This window comes from Macrobrachium nipponense, chromosome 12 (genome assembly GCF_015104395.2).
Source record: "Macrobrachium nipponense isolate FS-2020 chromosome 12, ASM1510439v2, whole genome shotgun sequence".
Classification (NCBI taxonomy): domain Eukaryota; kingdom Metazoa; phylum Arthropoda; class Malacostraca; order Decapoda; family Palaemonidae; genus Macrobrachium; species Macrobrachium nipponense.
Window position 1 is genome coordinate 106,050,401 of NC_087205.1, and position 14,638 is coordinate 106,065,038.

At 33.8% G+C, this 14,638-nt stretch overlaps 1 protein-coding gene across 8 annotated transcripts in view; it reads left to right on the forward strand.

The window, feature by feature from the left end:
- Positions 1-14,638, forward strand: part of LOC135224737 (ankyrin repeat domain-containing protein 10-like) — a 107,063-nt gene that overhangs the window by 53,551 nt on the left and 38,874 nt on the right. Inside the window, exons 6-7 of one of the 8 annotated variants that reach the window (XM_064264059.1) lie at positions 8,706-8,769; positions 9,052-9,298. The exons of 6 other annotated variants lie outside the window; for them this stretch is intronic. In XM_064264059.1, the coding sequence (XP_064120129.1) occupies positions 8,706-8,769; positions 9,052-9,118 (131 nt within the window). In that variant the 3' untranslated portion in view covers positions 9,119-9,298. Of the gene's footprint in view, positions 1-8,705; positions 8,770-9,051; positions 9,299-14,638 lie in introns of those variants that run through there. One more of the 8 variants, XM_064264056.1, reaches the window with a different exon arrangement.

The following is a 14,638-nucleotide window of genomic DNA, read 5'->3' on the forward strand; positions in this document are numbered from 1 at the left end:
GCATTAGAAGACCATGAATGTAAACCTAACTATTCTTAATTGGTTTATGGAAATGAATGAATTTTGTAGCATTTAAAGCATTATGCTGTACATTAAATAAGAATTCACATAATGATATTGAAAGTAATGTGGGCAACTAGTACTATTAGATATAAAAAAATAATATATACTCAGTATACATTTTATACCAGCTTTTCCCTCTGTGGGGTTAAAACTAAAATAGTTTTCTCTACTTTACTGTGTCCTGTTACTGTTTTTGCTTGCACTCCAATCAGGCCTAGCTTTCATCCATCCCATGTCACCATGATTTCTTAACCTTATAATGCTTCATGTTGCTGTTTCCTTATTGACAGTGTTTTTTTACAAACTGTTCTTTGTCAGTTCTCTTAACATGTCATCTTGACACTATGTGGTTACCTTTCAAAATCTCCATTTTGCTTGTCAGTGCCCACTTGCTCCTTTTTCTGCTATATAGATTAGTAGTGGTCTTATGCATCCATTTTAAGTCTTCTCTACTAATGGGACATTTTCATCCATCAGTAGTTTACCTGTCTCTCTTCCCTTCACCTCTTTTCTCATTTTCAACTAAACAGGCCTCTTTAGATTGAGCATCATAACATCAATAAATTTGTTACCAAAGTAATGAATTTCTTATGTTGCTTAAGATGCCAGCATGTTTTCAAGCTAGGACCATGTTTCATCCTTAGGAGCAGTTACTTGTACTTAACTTTTACTTACTATTGATGAAATCTTGGGTGGTCTTGCTTGAAGACCCTCACGAGTTTTCGTTTGGTATATAGATAAGCTGCTCATAAGTATATTGAAATTTTAGAGATGAGTAAATAAGACAAATGCAGAAACAGGTAAATCAGCATAGACTTAGATTTGTAAGTATTATCACAAAGATAAAAAATAAGAAGTACCCTTGATCCTAATTACAATTGATTTTGATGTAGTTTTCTATTTTTATTGATTTTATATTGTGTCTTGTACCCTTCAGAGGTGGATATACAGTATTAGACGTCTTCAGGGAATTGCTGTTTTGTCTTTCATTTAAAGTGTTTGTTGTAAATTGTTTTTCCTCACATTTTGTGTTACTGGTCTCAGTAAGGTGAAAATGTTTGGTGGAGGTTTGCTGTTACATAATGATTATGCATATAATCATTAGGTATATGAGAACTTTTCCGAGACAATTTTAATGGGTAAACCAACACGTTTGGCAATATTTACAGCCATGAAGGTCAAATTTCATCAAAAGGTAGCCAGCGACATATACATAAATGTTTTTCACAGTCAGTATCTTGGAAAAATCTCCAGAAATTTATTACTGTAAATGCATTACACTTTTATTATTTGTATTTCTCAAATTTCTCTGCCGAGTAGATTTTGATGATAGAAAGAGCAATTGTTTAAGATGATTGTATTTTAACTTTATGACTTTGGTAATAAATAAACAAAGCAATCATATTTTACCACTGAGTGATGCATAATACAGTACATGTGTTTCTCTGACAGTTTTGTCATTTTGTCATCAAGAAATTTGAATATCAAAACGTCACTGATTTCTCTCTCTCTCTCTCTCTCTCTCTCTCTCTCTCTCTCTCTCTCTCTCTCTCTCTCTCTCTGATTTTCAGCATTGTTGAAACAAAAATATTGCATAAAATGTCCCTTAATTTCAGGCTTATTATTCCAAATGGAAATTTCAGGTTATTTGGTTGTAATATCAGGGATGTAATATCTTTTATGATAACCTAGTGACTTGAGTACAGTAGTAATAGAAAAAGCAAACATTCTTTTATTGAATAACCATCAATATCTGTTTTATTTCTGAGTTTGTGTATATTAATCTCATACTGGTCATTCCATAAAAATTCAATGATTCATGTTTAAAAATTCAAGTGCTCAGTGTCAGATTTGAGTTATCTTGGAAAATAACCTTTTTTATAAAATTTATTAAAGAAGTGTAAAAATACACTATATCACTATATTAACCCTCTTACGCCTAAGCCCTAAAAACCAAAACGTCTCTCGTATGCCGAGGCGGGTTTGGAGTGAGCGTGGAAGCGGGAAAAATAATTTTTTCAAAAAATCACAGCGCGCTTAGTTTTCAAGATTAAGAGTTTAAGAGTTCATTTTTGGCTCCTTTTTTTGGCATTGTCTGAAGTTTAGTGTGCAACCATTAGATATGAAAAAAATATCATTATCATATATAAATACTAATGCGATATATGGTAGCGAAAAAAAAAATTCATACATAATTGTATTCAAATCGAGCTGTGCGAAAAACGGTTAAAGCTAACGAGTTACTTTTTTTCCGTTGTATTGTACTCTAAATTGCTATCATTTTTATATATAACACATTGTAAAACGATCAAAGCAACACAGAAAAAATATTATCACAAAATGATGCATGAATTCGTAACGAGCGGACGTAAAAAAATGTTTTTTTTTTTCCAAAAATTCACCATAAATCTAAATATTGTTCTGGAGACTTCCAATTTGTTTCAAAATGAAGGCAAATGATTGAATGATATGATACTGTAAGATATTAGCTTAGAATTGCAGTTTTTGACCATTTCGGACGAGTTAAATTTGACCGAATGTCTAAATTTTTATATATATTGTATATATATATATATATATTTTTTTTTTTTTCATAAATTCACCACAAATCAAAATATTGTGCTAGAGACTTCCAATTTGTTGCAAAATGAAGGTAAATGATTGAATATTACTATAATATAAGACTTTTAGCTTACAATTGCGTTTTTCAACCATTTCGGTAGAGTCAAAGTTGACGAAGAAGGTTGAAATTTTGCACTTATCGTTATTTATATGAAAATATTTCAAAACTGATAAAAGCTACAACCATTTGTTGTTTTAAGATGTATTGTGCATGAAATTGCGCACATTTCCATATATAAAAATTTATGTAACGGCAAATTTAAAATGGTGCATTATTTAGGACCAATCGCACAAAAAAAAAATTTATCGGAAGAGTTACTGCGCAGACGTAAGGAAAAAGATTTTTCATAAATTCACCATAATCGAAATATTGTGCTAGAGACATCCAATTTGTTGCTAAATGAAGTCAAATGATTGAATATTACTATAATATAAGTTTTAGCTTGCAATTGCGTTTTTCGACCATTTCGTAGAGTCAAAGTTGACCGAAGGTTGAAAATTTGGCACATCGTCATTTTATATGAAAATATTTTCAAAACTGATAAAAGCTACAATCATGAGTATTTTTTTTTGTATTCTACATGAAATTGCGCACATTTTCATATATAATACTCCGTGTAACGGATAATTTAAAATGGTGCAAAAATTATGTCAAAGTGACAAAATAATTTTTGAGATGTCACTGATACTTTTTAGTGCGATAAGAAAGAAATTCGCGCTTGCGCGCCTGCGTAACGATTGTAAACAAAACAACGCCTTGATCCGTGAACTTCCAGCATTCCCCAAGGCGCGTGATTCAAAAGTTTTTGGCTGGTAGGCCTATAAGTATTTTTCCGCGAATTTAAAAAAAAAAGTTTTTTGAGTCGACGTATAATACGTCCAATCGGCATACGGGAGACATTTTGACTCGACGTTTAATATGTCCAATTGCCGTAAGAGGGTTAAGTACCTGTTGCAAGAAGATGATGCTAAATACCTTCAACACCTTTAAAGACAGAAAATGTATCTAGCCAGCATGAAAAATAGCAAATTGCACCAAACCCTCACAACTAGTTATTACACCAATTAAAAAATTTCACAAAATATGGGAAAGAAGTCATCCTCTTTGAAGCAAATCCCCAGCTCTTTTGCTTTCTCCATTTTACCTTTCATCTGTTCCCTTGGAACTTCTCACTTAGTGTCTAGCCTGTTGGCTTTGGTCTTTCTTGAGTTGTCACCTTATTTAAGTGAAAATCTTTTGTACCGGCATTATAAGTCTAGAATTGTCTCAATTATCTGATTGAACCTCTTGGAAAAATTTGGTTAATAATATACTCAGTAATAATTAGACTTATTTTCCATTACAGTATATAACAGATTCTGTCATGTAACTTCATTTTAAACATGGGTCCATTTGCCGTGCATGAATAGCAGTGTTGTACTTTCTTCCACAAAAAAAACTGGGAAGAGGTAAAGTCTTTCCCATGGTATGTTCGTTTTAGACAAAATGTCTTGAATGGTTGTTGATTAATCTAAGTGAACACATTCATTCTGTGACCCCTGTGCATTGATGAAGATTTAGCTTTGCTGCTGTTGAAATAATCACATTAGAATGTAATTTCCAGCTATTGAATATGAAACAATTTAGCACCATAGATTTCATAACCAAATATAATCATTAGAAAAGCTATCATGCATCCCTTGATACAGGGTGACTTTTTCACTGTCTTGCCAGAGATATGGTCCCTGCTGAGTGCTCTTGTGTATGCTGGGTTGGATAGTTATGAGCCACAAATTTATTCATTTTTAGCTATCCTGCATAGTTGTTTGTATGAAATTACAAACCATTGTCTTACTAGCCTTAATGGCAGATTATCTAAGATATAAAGAAGAAAGTGCTTGATTTTAGCGGTTATAAACATCCTTCAAGGAGAATGGTCAGCTTCCACTTCCTCACCTGAATACAGTAATTTCTGCTGCTATCTCTCAAGTTTATAATGAAAGTCCTTATGAAAACAGGCCCCAGTGCTTGGGCTTGTCCTTAAATCTCATAATCCATCCATCCAAAGTCCTTATGAAGGTGTCCTCTCAGTTCCATAATAACTTGAATATTGTGATCTTCTGTATCCTTAAGTTGTTTTTTGTGTGTGGGTATTCAATATTGTTTATTTCTTTTTTCTCTTTTTCATCCATGAAATAACTGTGCATAAATCTTGTATTGACATACACAGAGGATGATTGAGTAATGGTAGAGTTTGGAATGAATAAAATGCAAAGGGGTACAAGTGTATATACATAGTGGGGAACCAGTTGGGCAGCAGAATACTCTCTGACAGCTATAAAGAAACAACCATCTTCAAATTATATTGTTGTTCACTGTCCAGGTAAAGGCAGCCCATCCTCCAACCAGTCTAATTCACCTGTTTATCAGCCACTGCTTGTTGCATCACCTGTAGATATTGTTGCTTTGGCTGACTCCTATGTTTCTCATTTGAAGGAGTAGCTATTCTTTTTTCTTCAAAACATGATGCAGCAGCAATTAAGGCAGTTGGCCATTTCCACTATAGCCCAGTCCACAACTGCACCCCAAGCTATAATTATGATATCCTGTTCCTGGGACCCATTTGTTGATTCCTCCAGATTAGCTAACTCTGGCCATGGTCTAGGATGTACACAGCCAATTACCTCATCGGATCTAAAAGGAGTGATTTACATCTAGTGATGTTCTTCTCAGCAATAAGAGTTTTGGCCACTGGTAGCACTTAGAACTGTGCCATTCCAGTGATGACTGGCTGGGCCAGTGTAGAAGTAGGACTACTATGCTGTCCAACCATGGCTGAAATTGGAACAGTGACCACAACCTTGTGCAGGAGTGTGGCAGTTGAAGGGACCACAACTGTGACTAGGGAAAACAACTCTAGAATGATACTCTACCCATCTGGCATCATTATTGTAAAGAAATGCAATTAAGATCGCTCTGACCTGACATGTTTGGTGTAGGGACTTTGCTAGGCTGAGGCTGGCCAATGTTGATGAAGATCTTAACTGTAAGCTAACTTTTGGTTGAAGAGTCATCTGTTCATTCTTCATTTATGATTACAATGTAAGTCATCCATTATTTAACTTTCATAACCATTTAAGTTTGGTATGGTTATGATGTTCAGTCAGCTTTCATATTAGTACTTTGGAAGTAAATAAATTGAGTTGACTTTTCTTGATTTTGTTTATTTAGGCTTATGTTCAAGCTTTAGCGAGTAAGAAATGCTAGATGTCGTTGTTATGCTGTGAAGGTTGATTTTTGTCATTTAGATTATACAGTACTATTAGGATTAGTAGGGTCTGCAGATGGTCTGGTTTTATTTCAGATTTTCCTTAATATGAAATAAGAAAGTTTTATGTGAGGAAGGAGCTTTGGGGTTAGGATGTACTTATCTGACCAGGTGGAATCCACCATATTTTTTTTGGAAGTGTGATTGGGAGAAGCTGACAGTGGGCTTAGAGCAGTGTACTATAGTAATGGATTTGTACGAAAGAAAATTATTGTTTCAGAAATTATTTGTAATACACTGTGGTGGAAAAAAACATTCCTTTGCCTTTAGACTCAGAACACCTGGTAACTGTTTGTTCAGATCATCATCACATTTTAAAGATCCAATTTTCCCCTGATGATTGAATGGGGTTCAGCACTAAACAATAGCCCTTTTGTTGCTTCTCTTCCTTAACTTGTGAAAAAGCATGTTATAAATCAGAGCCTTACAAGCTTCCAATCACTTCTAAGGGACTTCTCTGACAACAGAAGAAAGGACAACAATCGCATCAGTACCCCTTTCGAAGTGGACAAGACACTCCTATCTGAGAAAGACAAATCTACTTCCAGACTTCATATTACAAAGAAAGGAAGAGATGGAGCCCAATAGGATTTGCATGGTAGGGGTTGTCTTCTACAGTATCATATGCAGTGGAAGTCCTCTCCTTAGGGGCACAGTATGATTTTCAATGGGCTAGGGTGGAGAAAGTCTCACCTCCTTCTGAATGAGCTTTTCCCAAACAGCAGACCCCTTTTAAAAAGGGACCTTAGAGGGAGATGGCTTTATATGCTACCACTCCTCAGCATCCCAAGAAGCATTCCTTTGAATAGGGTGATCTTTGACCCATCAAATTTGAACAACCATGTTGTATGCAAAAAATTTTATGTATACTGCACTTATTTATTTTATGGGAGCTCAGGAATGAAGGAATTTTAACTGATGGCCTACCTAGATGATTGGCTAATCTAGGGAGCTATCCTAGAAGAGTACTGATGAAACCTGATTGTGGTAGTCGAGACTCTAGTCTAAAGGTTTCTTAATAGGAACAAGTCCCACCTTACATCCAGCAGATGTCTCCTGGCTGGGACTTTGTTGGTTACTTATCGTAGCCAGCTGTCTTCCCAACAGCATTCAAACCTGAATAAGGGAAGACCAAAGAAGATTCCTTGCGCAGCCCAACTTTTCCAAATGACAACTGGAGCAAAGTCTGGGCCTGCTGCAGTACGTTATAGGTCTGTGGTAGATGTATTCCTTAGATTCTGGCTGTAGGATTTATACAAAGTCAGCCACTCCATGACAGGAAAAGGCTTTGCAATCACCATTATCTGAGAATGGGAGTAATGTATACTCTGTCTGTGGACCTGGAAGGGATCTCTAGCAAACAGGCTGACCTGGCCACCATATTTACAATGGGTAATACATACAGATACCTTCTTGACAGTTTGGGGAGGCCAATTCTGGCCAAGGCCAACTATAGAGAATTCTTTGTTATTGGTTGGTTGGTCAGCGTTATAGAGCCCTTAGGGACCATGAGTGTAATTCCTATGATGACTCACAGTGCTACTAAAAATAGGATTTTCTTACTTTAAAACCTGTTTTTGTAAATGATGCGTTTGAAAAAATAAACTGCAATTCTTCTCTGGAGATTAGTGTTTTGCATAATATAATGGTCAGATGTCTCTTATTACCAGAACTTGAGTTATTATAGGCTAGCTGATGAATAACCCAGAATTAATTTTGTATTAATTCTTTTTTTATCATATGAATTAAAATTAAATATGTTGTCTGTGGATTTTATTTTTTGACATTTAACCCATGGAGATCACAAACACAAAAACAATTTTTCCCTCCTAGCATTTATGCAAATAAAAGGCCTTTGCAGATGATGTTTCAAAGTTAGGACAACTTAAGATATCGGTCACAGATTAAAAGGAAATGGGAAGTTACGTGAGGTTCAGTCACTTGGTTTAATTTTTGCTTTTGTAGAGTAGGAATTACATTACTTACTTATTTTGCAAGAAGGCTTGTGATTGTTGTTTGTTGTACAGAGTAAGTAGATTTTTCTTTTCATTTTGTACATGTCAATGGGAAAAAAAAATGATACTGGAGATAAAATGGAATCTCTTTGATAGTACTTTATTTTTTAGTTTTATACAGTTAGGTGTACTTTTGTTCCTGTCATAATGCAGACTGGGAAGTTGATCCATCCAAAGCAAATGCCAATTATTTTTGTATGTACTACAAAATTTGTAATTGTTTTGTCATCATATATGAAGACTTTTCCATGATGTGAATATTATTTCCAGTTGTAGGTACTGGTTTATGGTGGTTTTCTCCATGAATACAAGGAAGATGTTCATGCTAATGGTTCTGTTCTTTAGAATCTTATCCCAAAATTTTTAATGGTTTGTTATTGTAGTTGTACCTTCATATTACAATCTGTGGGTCTTATTGGTGCACAGTAATTAAAAGCTAGGAAACATGGTTTACTTATTGCATTTTTTTATCCAGTTTTGTATCTTTAGGTTATGTATAATATTCTGTAAATATTGAATGATATGATGGGAAATGGGAAGAGTCAGCTTTTTTCTGTTTTTTTATGAAAATACAGAAGATTACTGTTGTTGAATTATAGATTTCAAATATTTTGAGGTATATAGTGAGTCATTCACAGGTGAATGCTGTATTTCAAGAAATTATCATTCTAAAATAAACCATGTTCCTTTATTCAAGAAAAGACAGATTTTGAAGAAGAATTCAGAATAAGACTGACTTTGCTGTGTTTCATCTTTCTGAGGTAAATTGGTATGTTTTGCAATAAATATTCTTAAAATGAAAGGATATGCGTATTTTTGTATATTATGTGCATTATATATATATGTGTTTGTATAAATGTGAATGCATATGTGTAATGTATGTGTGTGTGTATTACACTGTACCTACACTTATGCATTTAATTTTTTATGAACATACATATATATACAAATATACATTTGTATGTAAATAATATTGATGCACATATAATAAGACTGTGAGTATCTGGACTTCCTGTATTTTTGTTTTTACTTTCTTCCTTCAGACAACACAGTAGAGACGACAGCTTTGTGTCAGGAAGCACTAGAGTGTGCAGCAGTGGTGGTGGATGAGGCTCAGCATGGTACTGATACTACCATGATGGAGACCGCTCACTCTTTTTCAAGCTCTTCTCATGAGCAGTCACACACTTCATGTAGTCAGCCACTCACCCCGAAAAATTCTATGTCGCGTGCACAAGAACAACAGCAGTGGATATGGGTGGTTTAGAAATATTAGGGCTGACCTCTTAAGTAAGTTGTAAATGAAGCTTGCTGCCCATTAACTTGAATTATTGTTTAAGATCAAACAATTATTTATCAACCAGCACTGAATTTCATTAGTAGCTTTGCCTAGGTGGATTCACAACTAGCTGAAGGGCCTCATGGAACTGAGATTCATATTTTGTCTGTTGGTAACTTGCAATTATTGTTTTTGCTGGTTAAAAGTCCTGCATATTATGAAGATGTGTTAAGGAGCACATTTGATAGACATGTTAGTGGATAGGTAAAATTAGCAGGATTGTACAAAATGTCATATGATTATGGTGTACTATATTCATTCATTTACACCATTCTGTTAGGAGTGCATGCATAGAAGTCAGTGTCAGTGGGAGGCATTTTTTTTCTCGGCCATGTTAGTTATTTGGTGATTTGTTGACACTGTATCATGTCTTGCTGATTATCATTACCTTTACATGATAAAATTTTCATTGACAATAGCTTACCAGCTGAAATTGTCTACTTTTATGGCTACAAAGGAAGGAAATAGCTGTGGAAATTCAATCGAATGTAAATGTGTAAGGAATATATTTCTTTAGGACCAATGGCATTGCTGTTCAGGTTGGGTTAATTGCCTTGAATGTTTTTCTTTATTATATTGAAGTGTTTGTTTCTGTCTGTGGTAGCATTATAAGCTTTAGTGAGATATTAGTAAAACTTTCGGTTTCGCAATATTAATGAAAAATACTCTTAGATGGTTAGCAATAGGCACAGTACGTATTAGAGAAAAGATACCCTATAGAAAGTCATACTATTAAACCCCCTTGTAGACTTATTAGGCAGTAAGCATATTTATTATAACTTATTACAATAAGTAAATTGTGAATATTTATTGGATTTCTATTGCTGACATTTATTCATTGTTTTTAGTTGAGTATCATTGACAGTTTATTTTGATATTAGATCTGGGGTCTATCAAGGTTGGGTTAAGTCTGATTTAACCTCTTGGACTGCAGTAGATATTGTTAGTATCTAGATTGGGCTATTCTGTGATGAATTTTACAAATCTACATTTAGGAATGCAGGCAGTGCATGTTTACATATATGTTTCATCTGGGAAAGTGTAGGATATCAAATAGGTACCAGATTATTATCTAGCAGAATATTTTCATTATTCCAGCTTTACTTATCTATGAATTTATCGTCACAATTATTGTTGAATACCTGATAACAGCAGAAGTATGATTTATTTAGGTAGAGGATTATTGAAGAGTTGGTAATAAGAATGGATGCTACTTATTCTAAAAGAACAGAATAAATGAAAATTTGGGAACAAACATTTATGAATTACAGCTGTGATACGCCATATAAAATTTCAACACATTTGTTAAGTATAGTATGTCAGTTTAGTTGTATTGGCCAACTATGTCACCATTACGCTAATTGAGAAATGCTTTATCGTTGTTGGGCTGCTTTCATTGATATTGGGATGTTTGTCTTGAACTTGCTGATATATTGTTGCCAGTGGCTTGATAAGGGTAGATTTTCTTCTCGCTACATATTACTTACTGTACTGCAACAATATGAAATTGAATAATGTTTCACAAATACAAACCTCTTACTTATACTTGATGCAAGGAAAGGTGCAGTTCATCAGTTTTCAAGTTTTTTATTTAGGTAAAAGAATTATTATCACTGTGAACACTGTCACATCACAGTGGTATTCCCTTCTCTCTATATCTGTCGTGTAATTTGATGCCTCAGTGACTTTCATCAATTGTTGCAGTAACAATTGAGAGGGACTGAAAGGAGGTTGGTCTGGCCAAACAATTTTTCACTGGAATTGTTATTGTAGGTTTGGCATGTTCCCATATAATGAACAAAATTTTTATTTTGCTGAATTATTACGTAAGTGGTTGTTCATACTTCTCCGTCTTAATTGAAGAATCAGAAAAATATATCTACTTATGACGGTCATAAATCTGAAGGTTTGTAAAGACCTGCAAACCCATGATTAACTAGTTATATCATCTTATCAGAGTTCTGGTCTTTTTTAACACAGGCAACCAGTGATTGACCAATGTTCATGCAGGTTTTCACTGCCTATGTCAGTGGTTATGGGGGCCCAAGAGAAGGCTGTATTTAGATGAAATTGTTAAACAATACTTGATTCATGAATTCATATGAGATGCTAATAATTAACCCTTTAACGCTGATAGGACGTATTAAACGTCAATATAAATTGTCTGTTGGGTGCCTATTGGACGTATGGTACGTCGATATAAAAAAAAAAAAATTTAAATTAGCTGAAAAATACTTATAGGCCTACCAGGCGAAAACTTTTGAATCGCGCCTTGGGGGATGCTGGGAGCTCACGGATCAAGGCGTTGTTTAGTTTACAATCGTTACCTAGGCGCGCAAGCGCGAATTGCTTTCTTCTCGCACTAAAAAACATCAGCGACACATCTCGGAAATTATTTCGTCACTTTGACATAATTTTTGCACCATTTTACATTAGCCATTACATGGAGTATTATATATGAGAATGTGTGCAATTTCATGTAGAATACAACTAAAAACAACTCATGGTTGTAGCGTTTATCAGTTTTGAAATATTTTTATATAAATAACGATAAGTGCAAAAATTTCAACCTTCGGTCAACTTTGACTTACCGAAATGGTCGAAAAACGCAATTGTAAGCTAAAACTCTTACATTCTAGTAATATTCAATCATTTACCTTAATTTTGCAATGAATTGGAAGTTTCTAGCACAATATTTTGATTTATGGTGAATTTCTGAAAAAATCTTTTTCCTTACATGCGCGGTAACTCTTCCGAAAAAATAATAAATTTTTTTCATCTGATTGTCGTAATGTTTGCACCATTTTAAATTAGCCGTTACATAAAGTTTATATATGGAAATGTGCGCAATTTCATGTAGAATACAACAAAAACAATCCATGGTTGTAGCTTTTTTCAGTTTTGAAATATTTTCATATAAATAACGATAAGTGCCAAAATATCAACCTTCGGTCAACTTTGACTCGACCGAAATGATAAAAAAACAGAATTGTAAGCTAAAACTTACATTCTAGTAATATTCAATCATTTACCTTTATTTTGCAACAAATTGGAAGTCTTTAGCACTATTTCGATTTATAGTGAATTTATATATAAAAAAAAAAATTTTCCTTACATCCGCGCGGTAACTTTCGAAAAAAATTAGAAATTTTTTCGTCAGATTGTCGTAATGTTTGCACCATTTTAAATTAGCCGTTACATAAAGTTTTATATATGAAAATGTGCACAATTTCATGTAGAATACAAGTAAAAACAACCCATGGTTGTAGCTTTTATCAGTTTTGAAATATTTTCATATAAATAACGATAAATAGAAAAAATTCGTCCTTTGGTCAACTTTAACTTGACCGAAATGGTCAAAAACTGCAATTGTAAGCTACAACACTTACAGTCTAGTAATATTCAATCATTTACCTTCATTTTGCAACAAACGGGAAGTCTCTAGCACAATATTTCGTTTTATGGTGAATTTTTGAAAACGGCTTTTTTTTACGTCTGCACGTTACGAATTCATGCATCATTTTGTGATAATATTTTCTCTGTGTTGCCTTGCTCGTTTTACAATGTGTTATATACCAAAATGATCGCAATTTAGTGTACAATACAATGAAAAAAATTAACTCGTTAGCTTTAACCGTTTTGCTCACAGCGCGATTTGTATACAATTATATATGAAATTTTTTTTCTTTTTTTTTTTTCGCACTGTCATATATCCCAATATTTATATATGATAATGATTTTTTTTTTCATTTCTGATGGTTGCATACTAAACTTCAGGCAATGACAAAAAAAGGAGCCAAAAATGAACTCTTAATCTTGAAAACTAAGTGTGCTGTGATTTTTTGAAAAAAAACCTTTTTTCCGCTTCGGCACTCACTTGTGAACGTCGCCGGCATACAAGAGACAATTTTTAAAATTCAGCTTCGGCGGCTAAGGGTTAATGAGATATTCATGTGTTTTTGTTGATGCTCAAGATAATGCCCTCTCAAAATCCATGGAAAAATTCTTGTGTTCCAGTAAATTTGTTTATTTCATTTCCTTTCTTGACCTCTGATACTTCTTTAATGTATAATTATCAAGAAAAAAATGTCTTCTTAAAAAAAATCAATCTAGAAAAACAGTAAAGGCTTTTGTGATTTATTTATTTCAGACAGATAACATATTCTAATTTATCCATGTAACTGCTGTAGGATAGAGCAGGATTTGTATTCAGGTAGTGGTTAGTGATTATAGAGTTGAAAATTCAGACCTGTATTATTTGGGTGATAGTAAAGAAGCATAGGAGAAGGTACCTCATGAAAAAGATTGTGGGTAAAGTGTTGGATTTAACAAAATACAGTAAGAGGTGTCATAGGAGGCGTTCAAGATGTGTGGGTTTAGGTGGAGTTAAGGATTCCCAGTTCCTAGCATTCCGAGTCGCAGTGAAGATATGGACGGATAAGACAGAAAGTTTTATTATCTTGGTAATATACTGGATTGTAAGGCTGAAATTGTTACGGTTGTTCCTCTGGTAAATAAGAGTACCCTACTTATGAACAAGTACGTTCTGGACAACCATTCATATCTTGAATTCATAAGTTTGTTTTTAATATGTAGTGCACAATTTTTTTTAATATATACATTCCCAAGTTATTTTGGCAGTCATAGATTATACTGTCCACTGAACATTTAAGGTCATGCAATGTTATAAAGAATTACTTTGAATGCTAGAAGGATAAAAAGAAGAAAATAACATGCAATATTTAAAATTCAGTATTTTTTCCTAGTTCATAACTTTCAAAGTTATGGACTTGGAGAATTTCAGGTGAGCAGTGTCTGACATTGGAAATTCACAAAGTAAACAAAGCACGCTGCTATTAGAAAATGGGAATTCATTAAAGAACGAGTTGAATCAAGAAGATAGAAATTAGTATGAATATTTTACAAGTATGAATGAGTATTCTTGTGATTGTAAGACGAATACTACATGGTAGTTAATCACGAGAAGTGGTTAAAGGAACAGATTCTTCTTCTTCCTTGCATTTTTCTGTTCTTTGCAAAATTTTTACCAACTGAATATTTAAGCAAGCAGAGCAAAATTTTGAACTTGTGACCCTGTTTGTTCGTACTACCCAGTAGCAAACAGAGCATAATTAATGCATTTAGGAAGCTTGCTTCTCACTGCAAGAAAATGGTTCTTACAAAAAAATGAAAGAGAGTCTACGAGTATATGACTGAAAAAGCTGTGATTCATGACTGTTTTGCAAAGTTTACATTTCAAACAACGATGAAACTGACATGTGTGTTCAAAG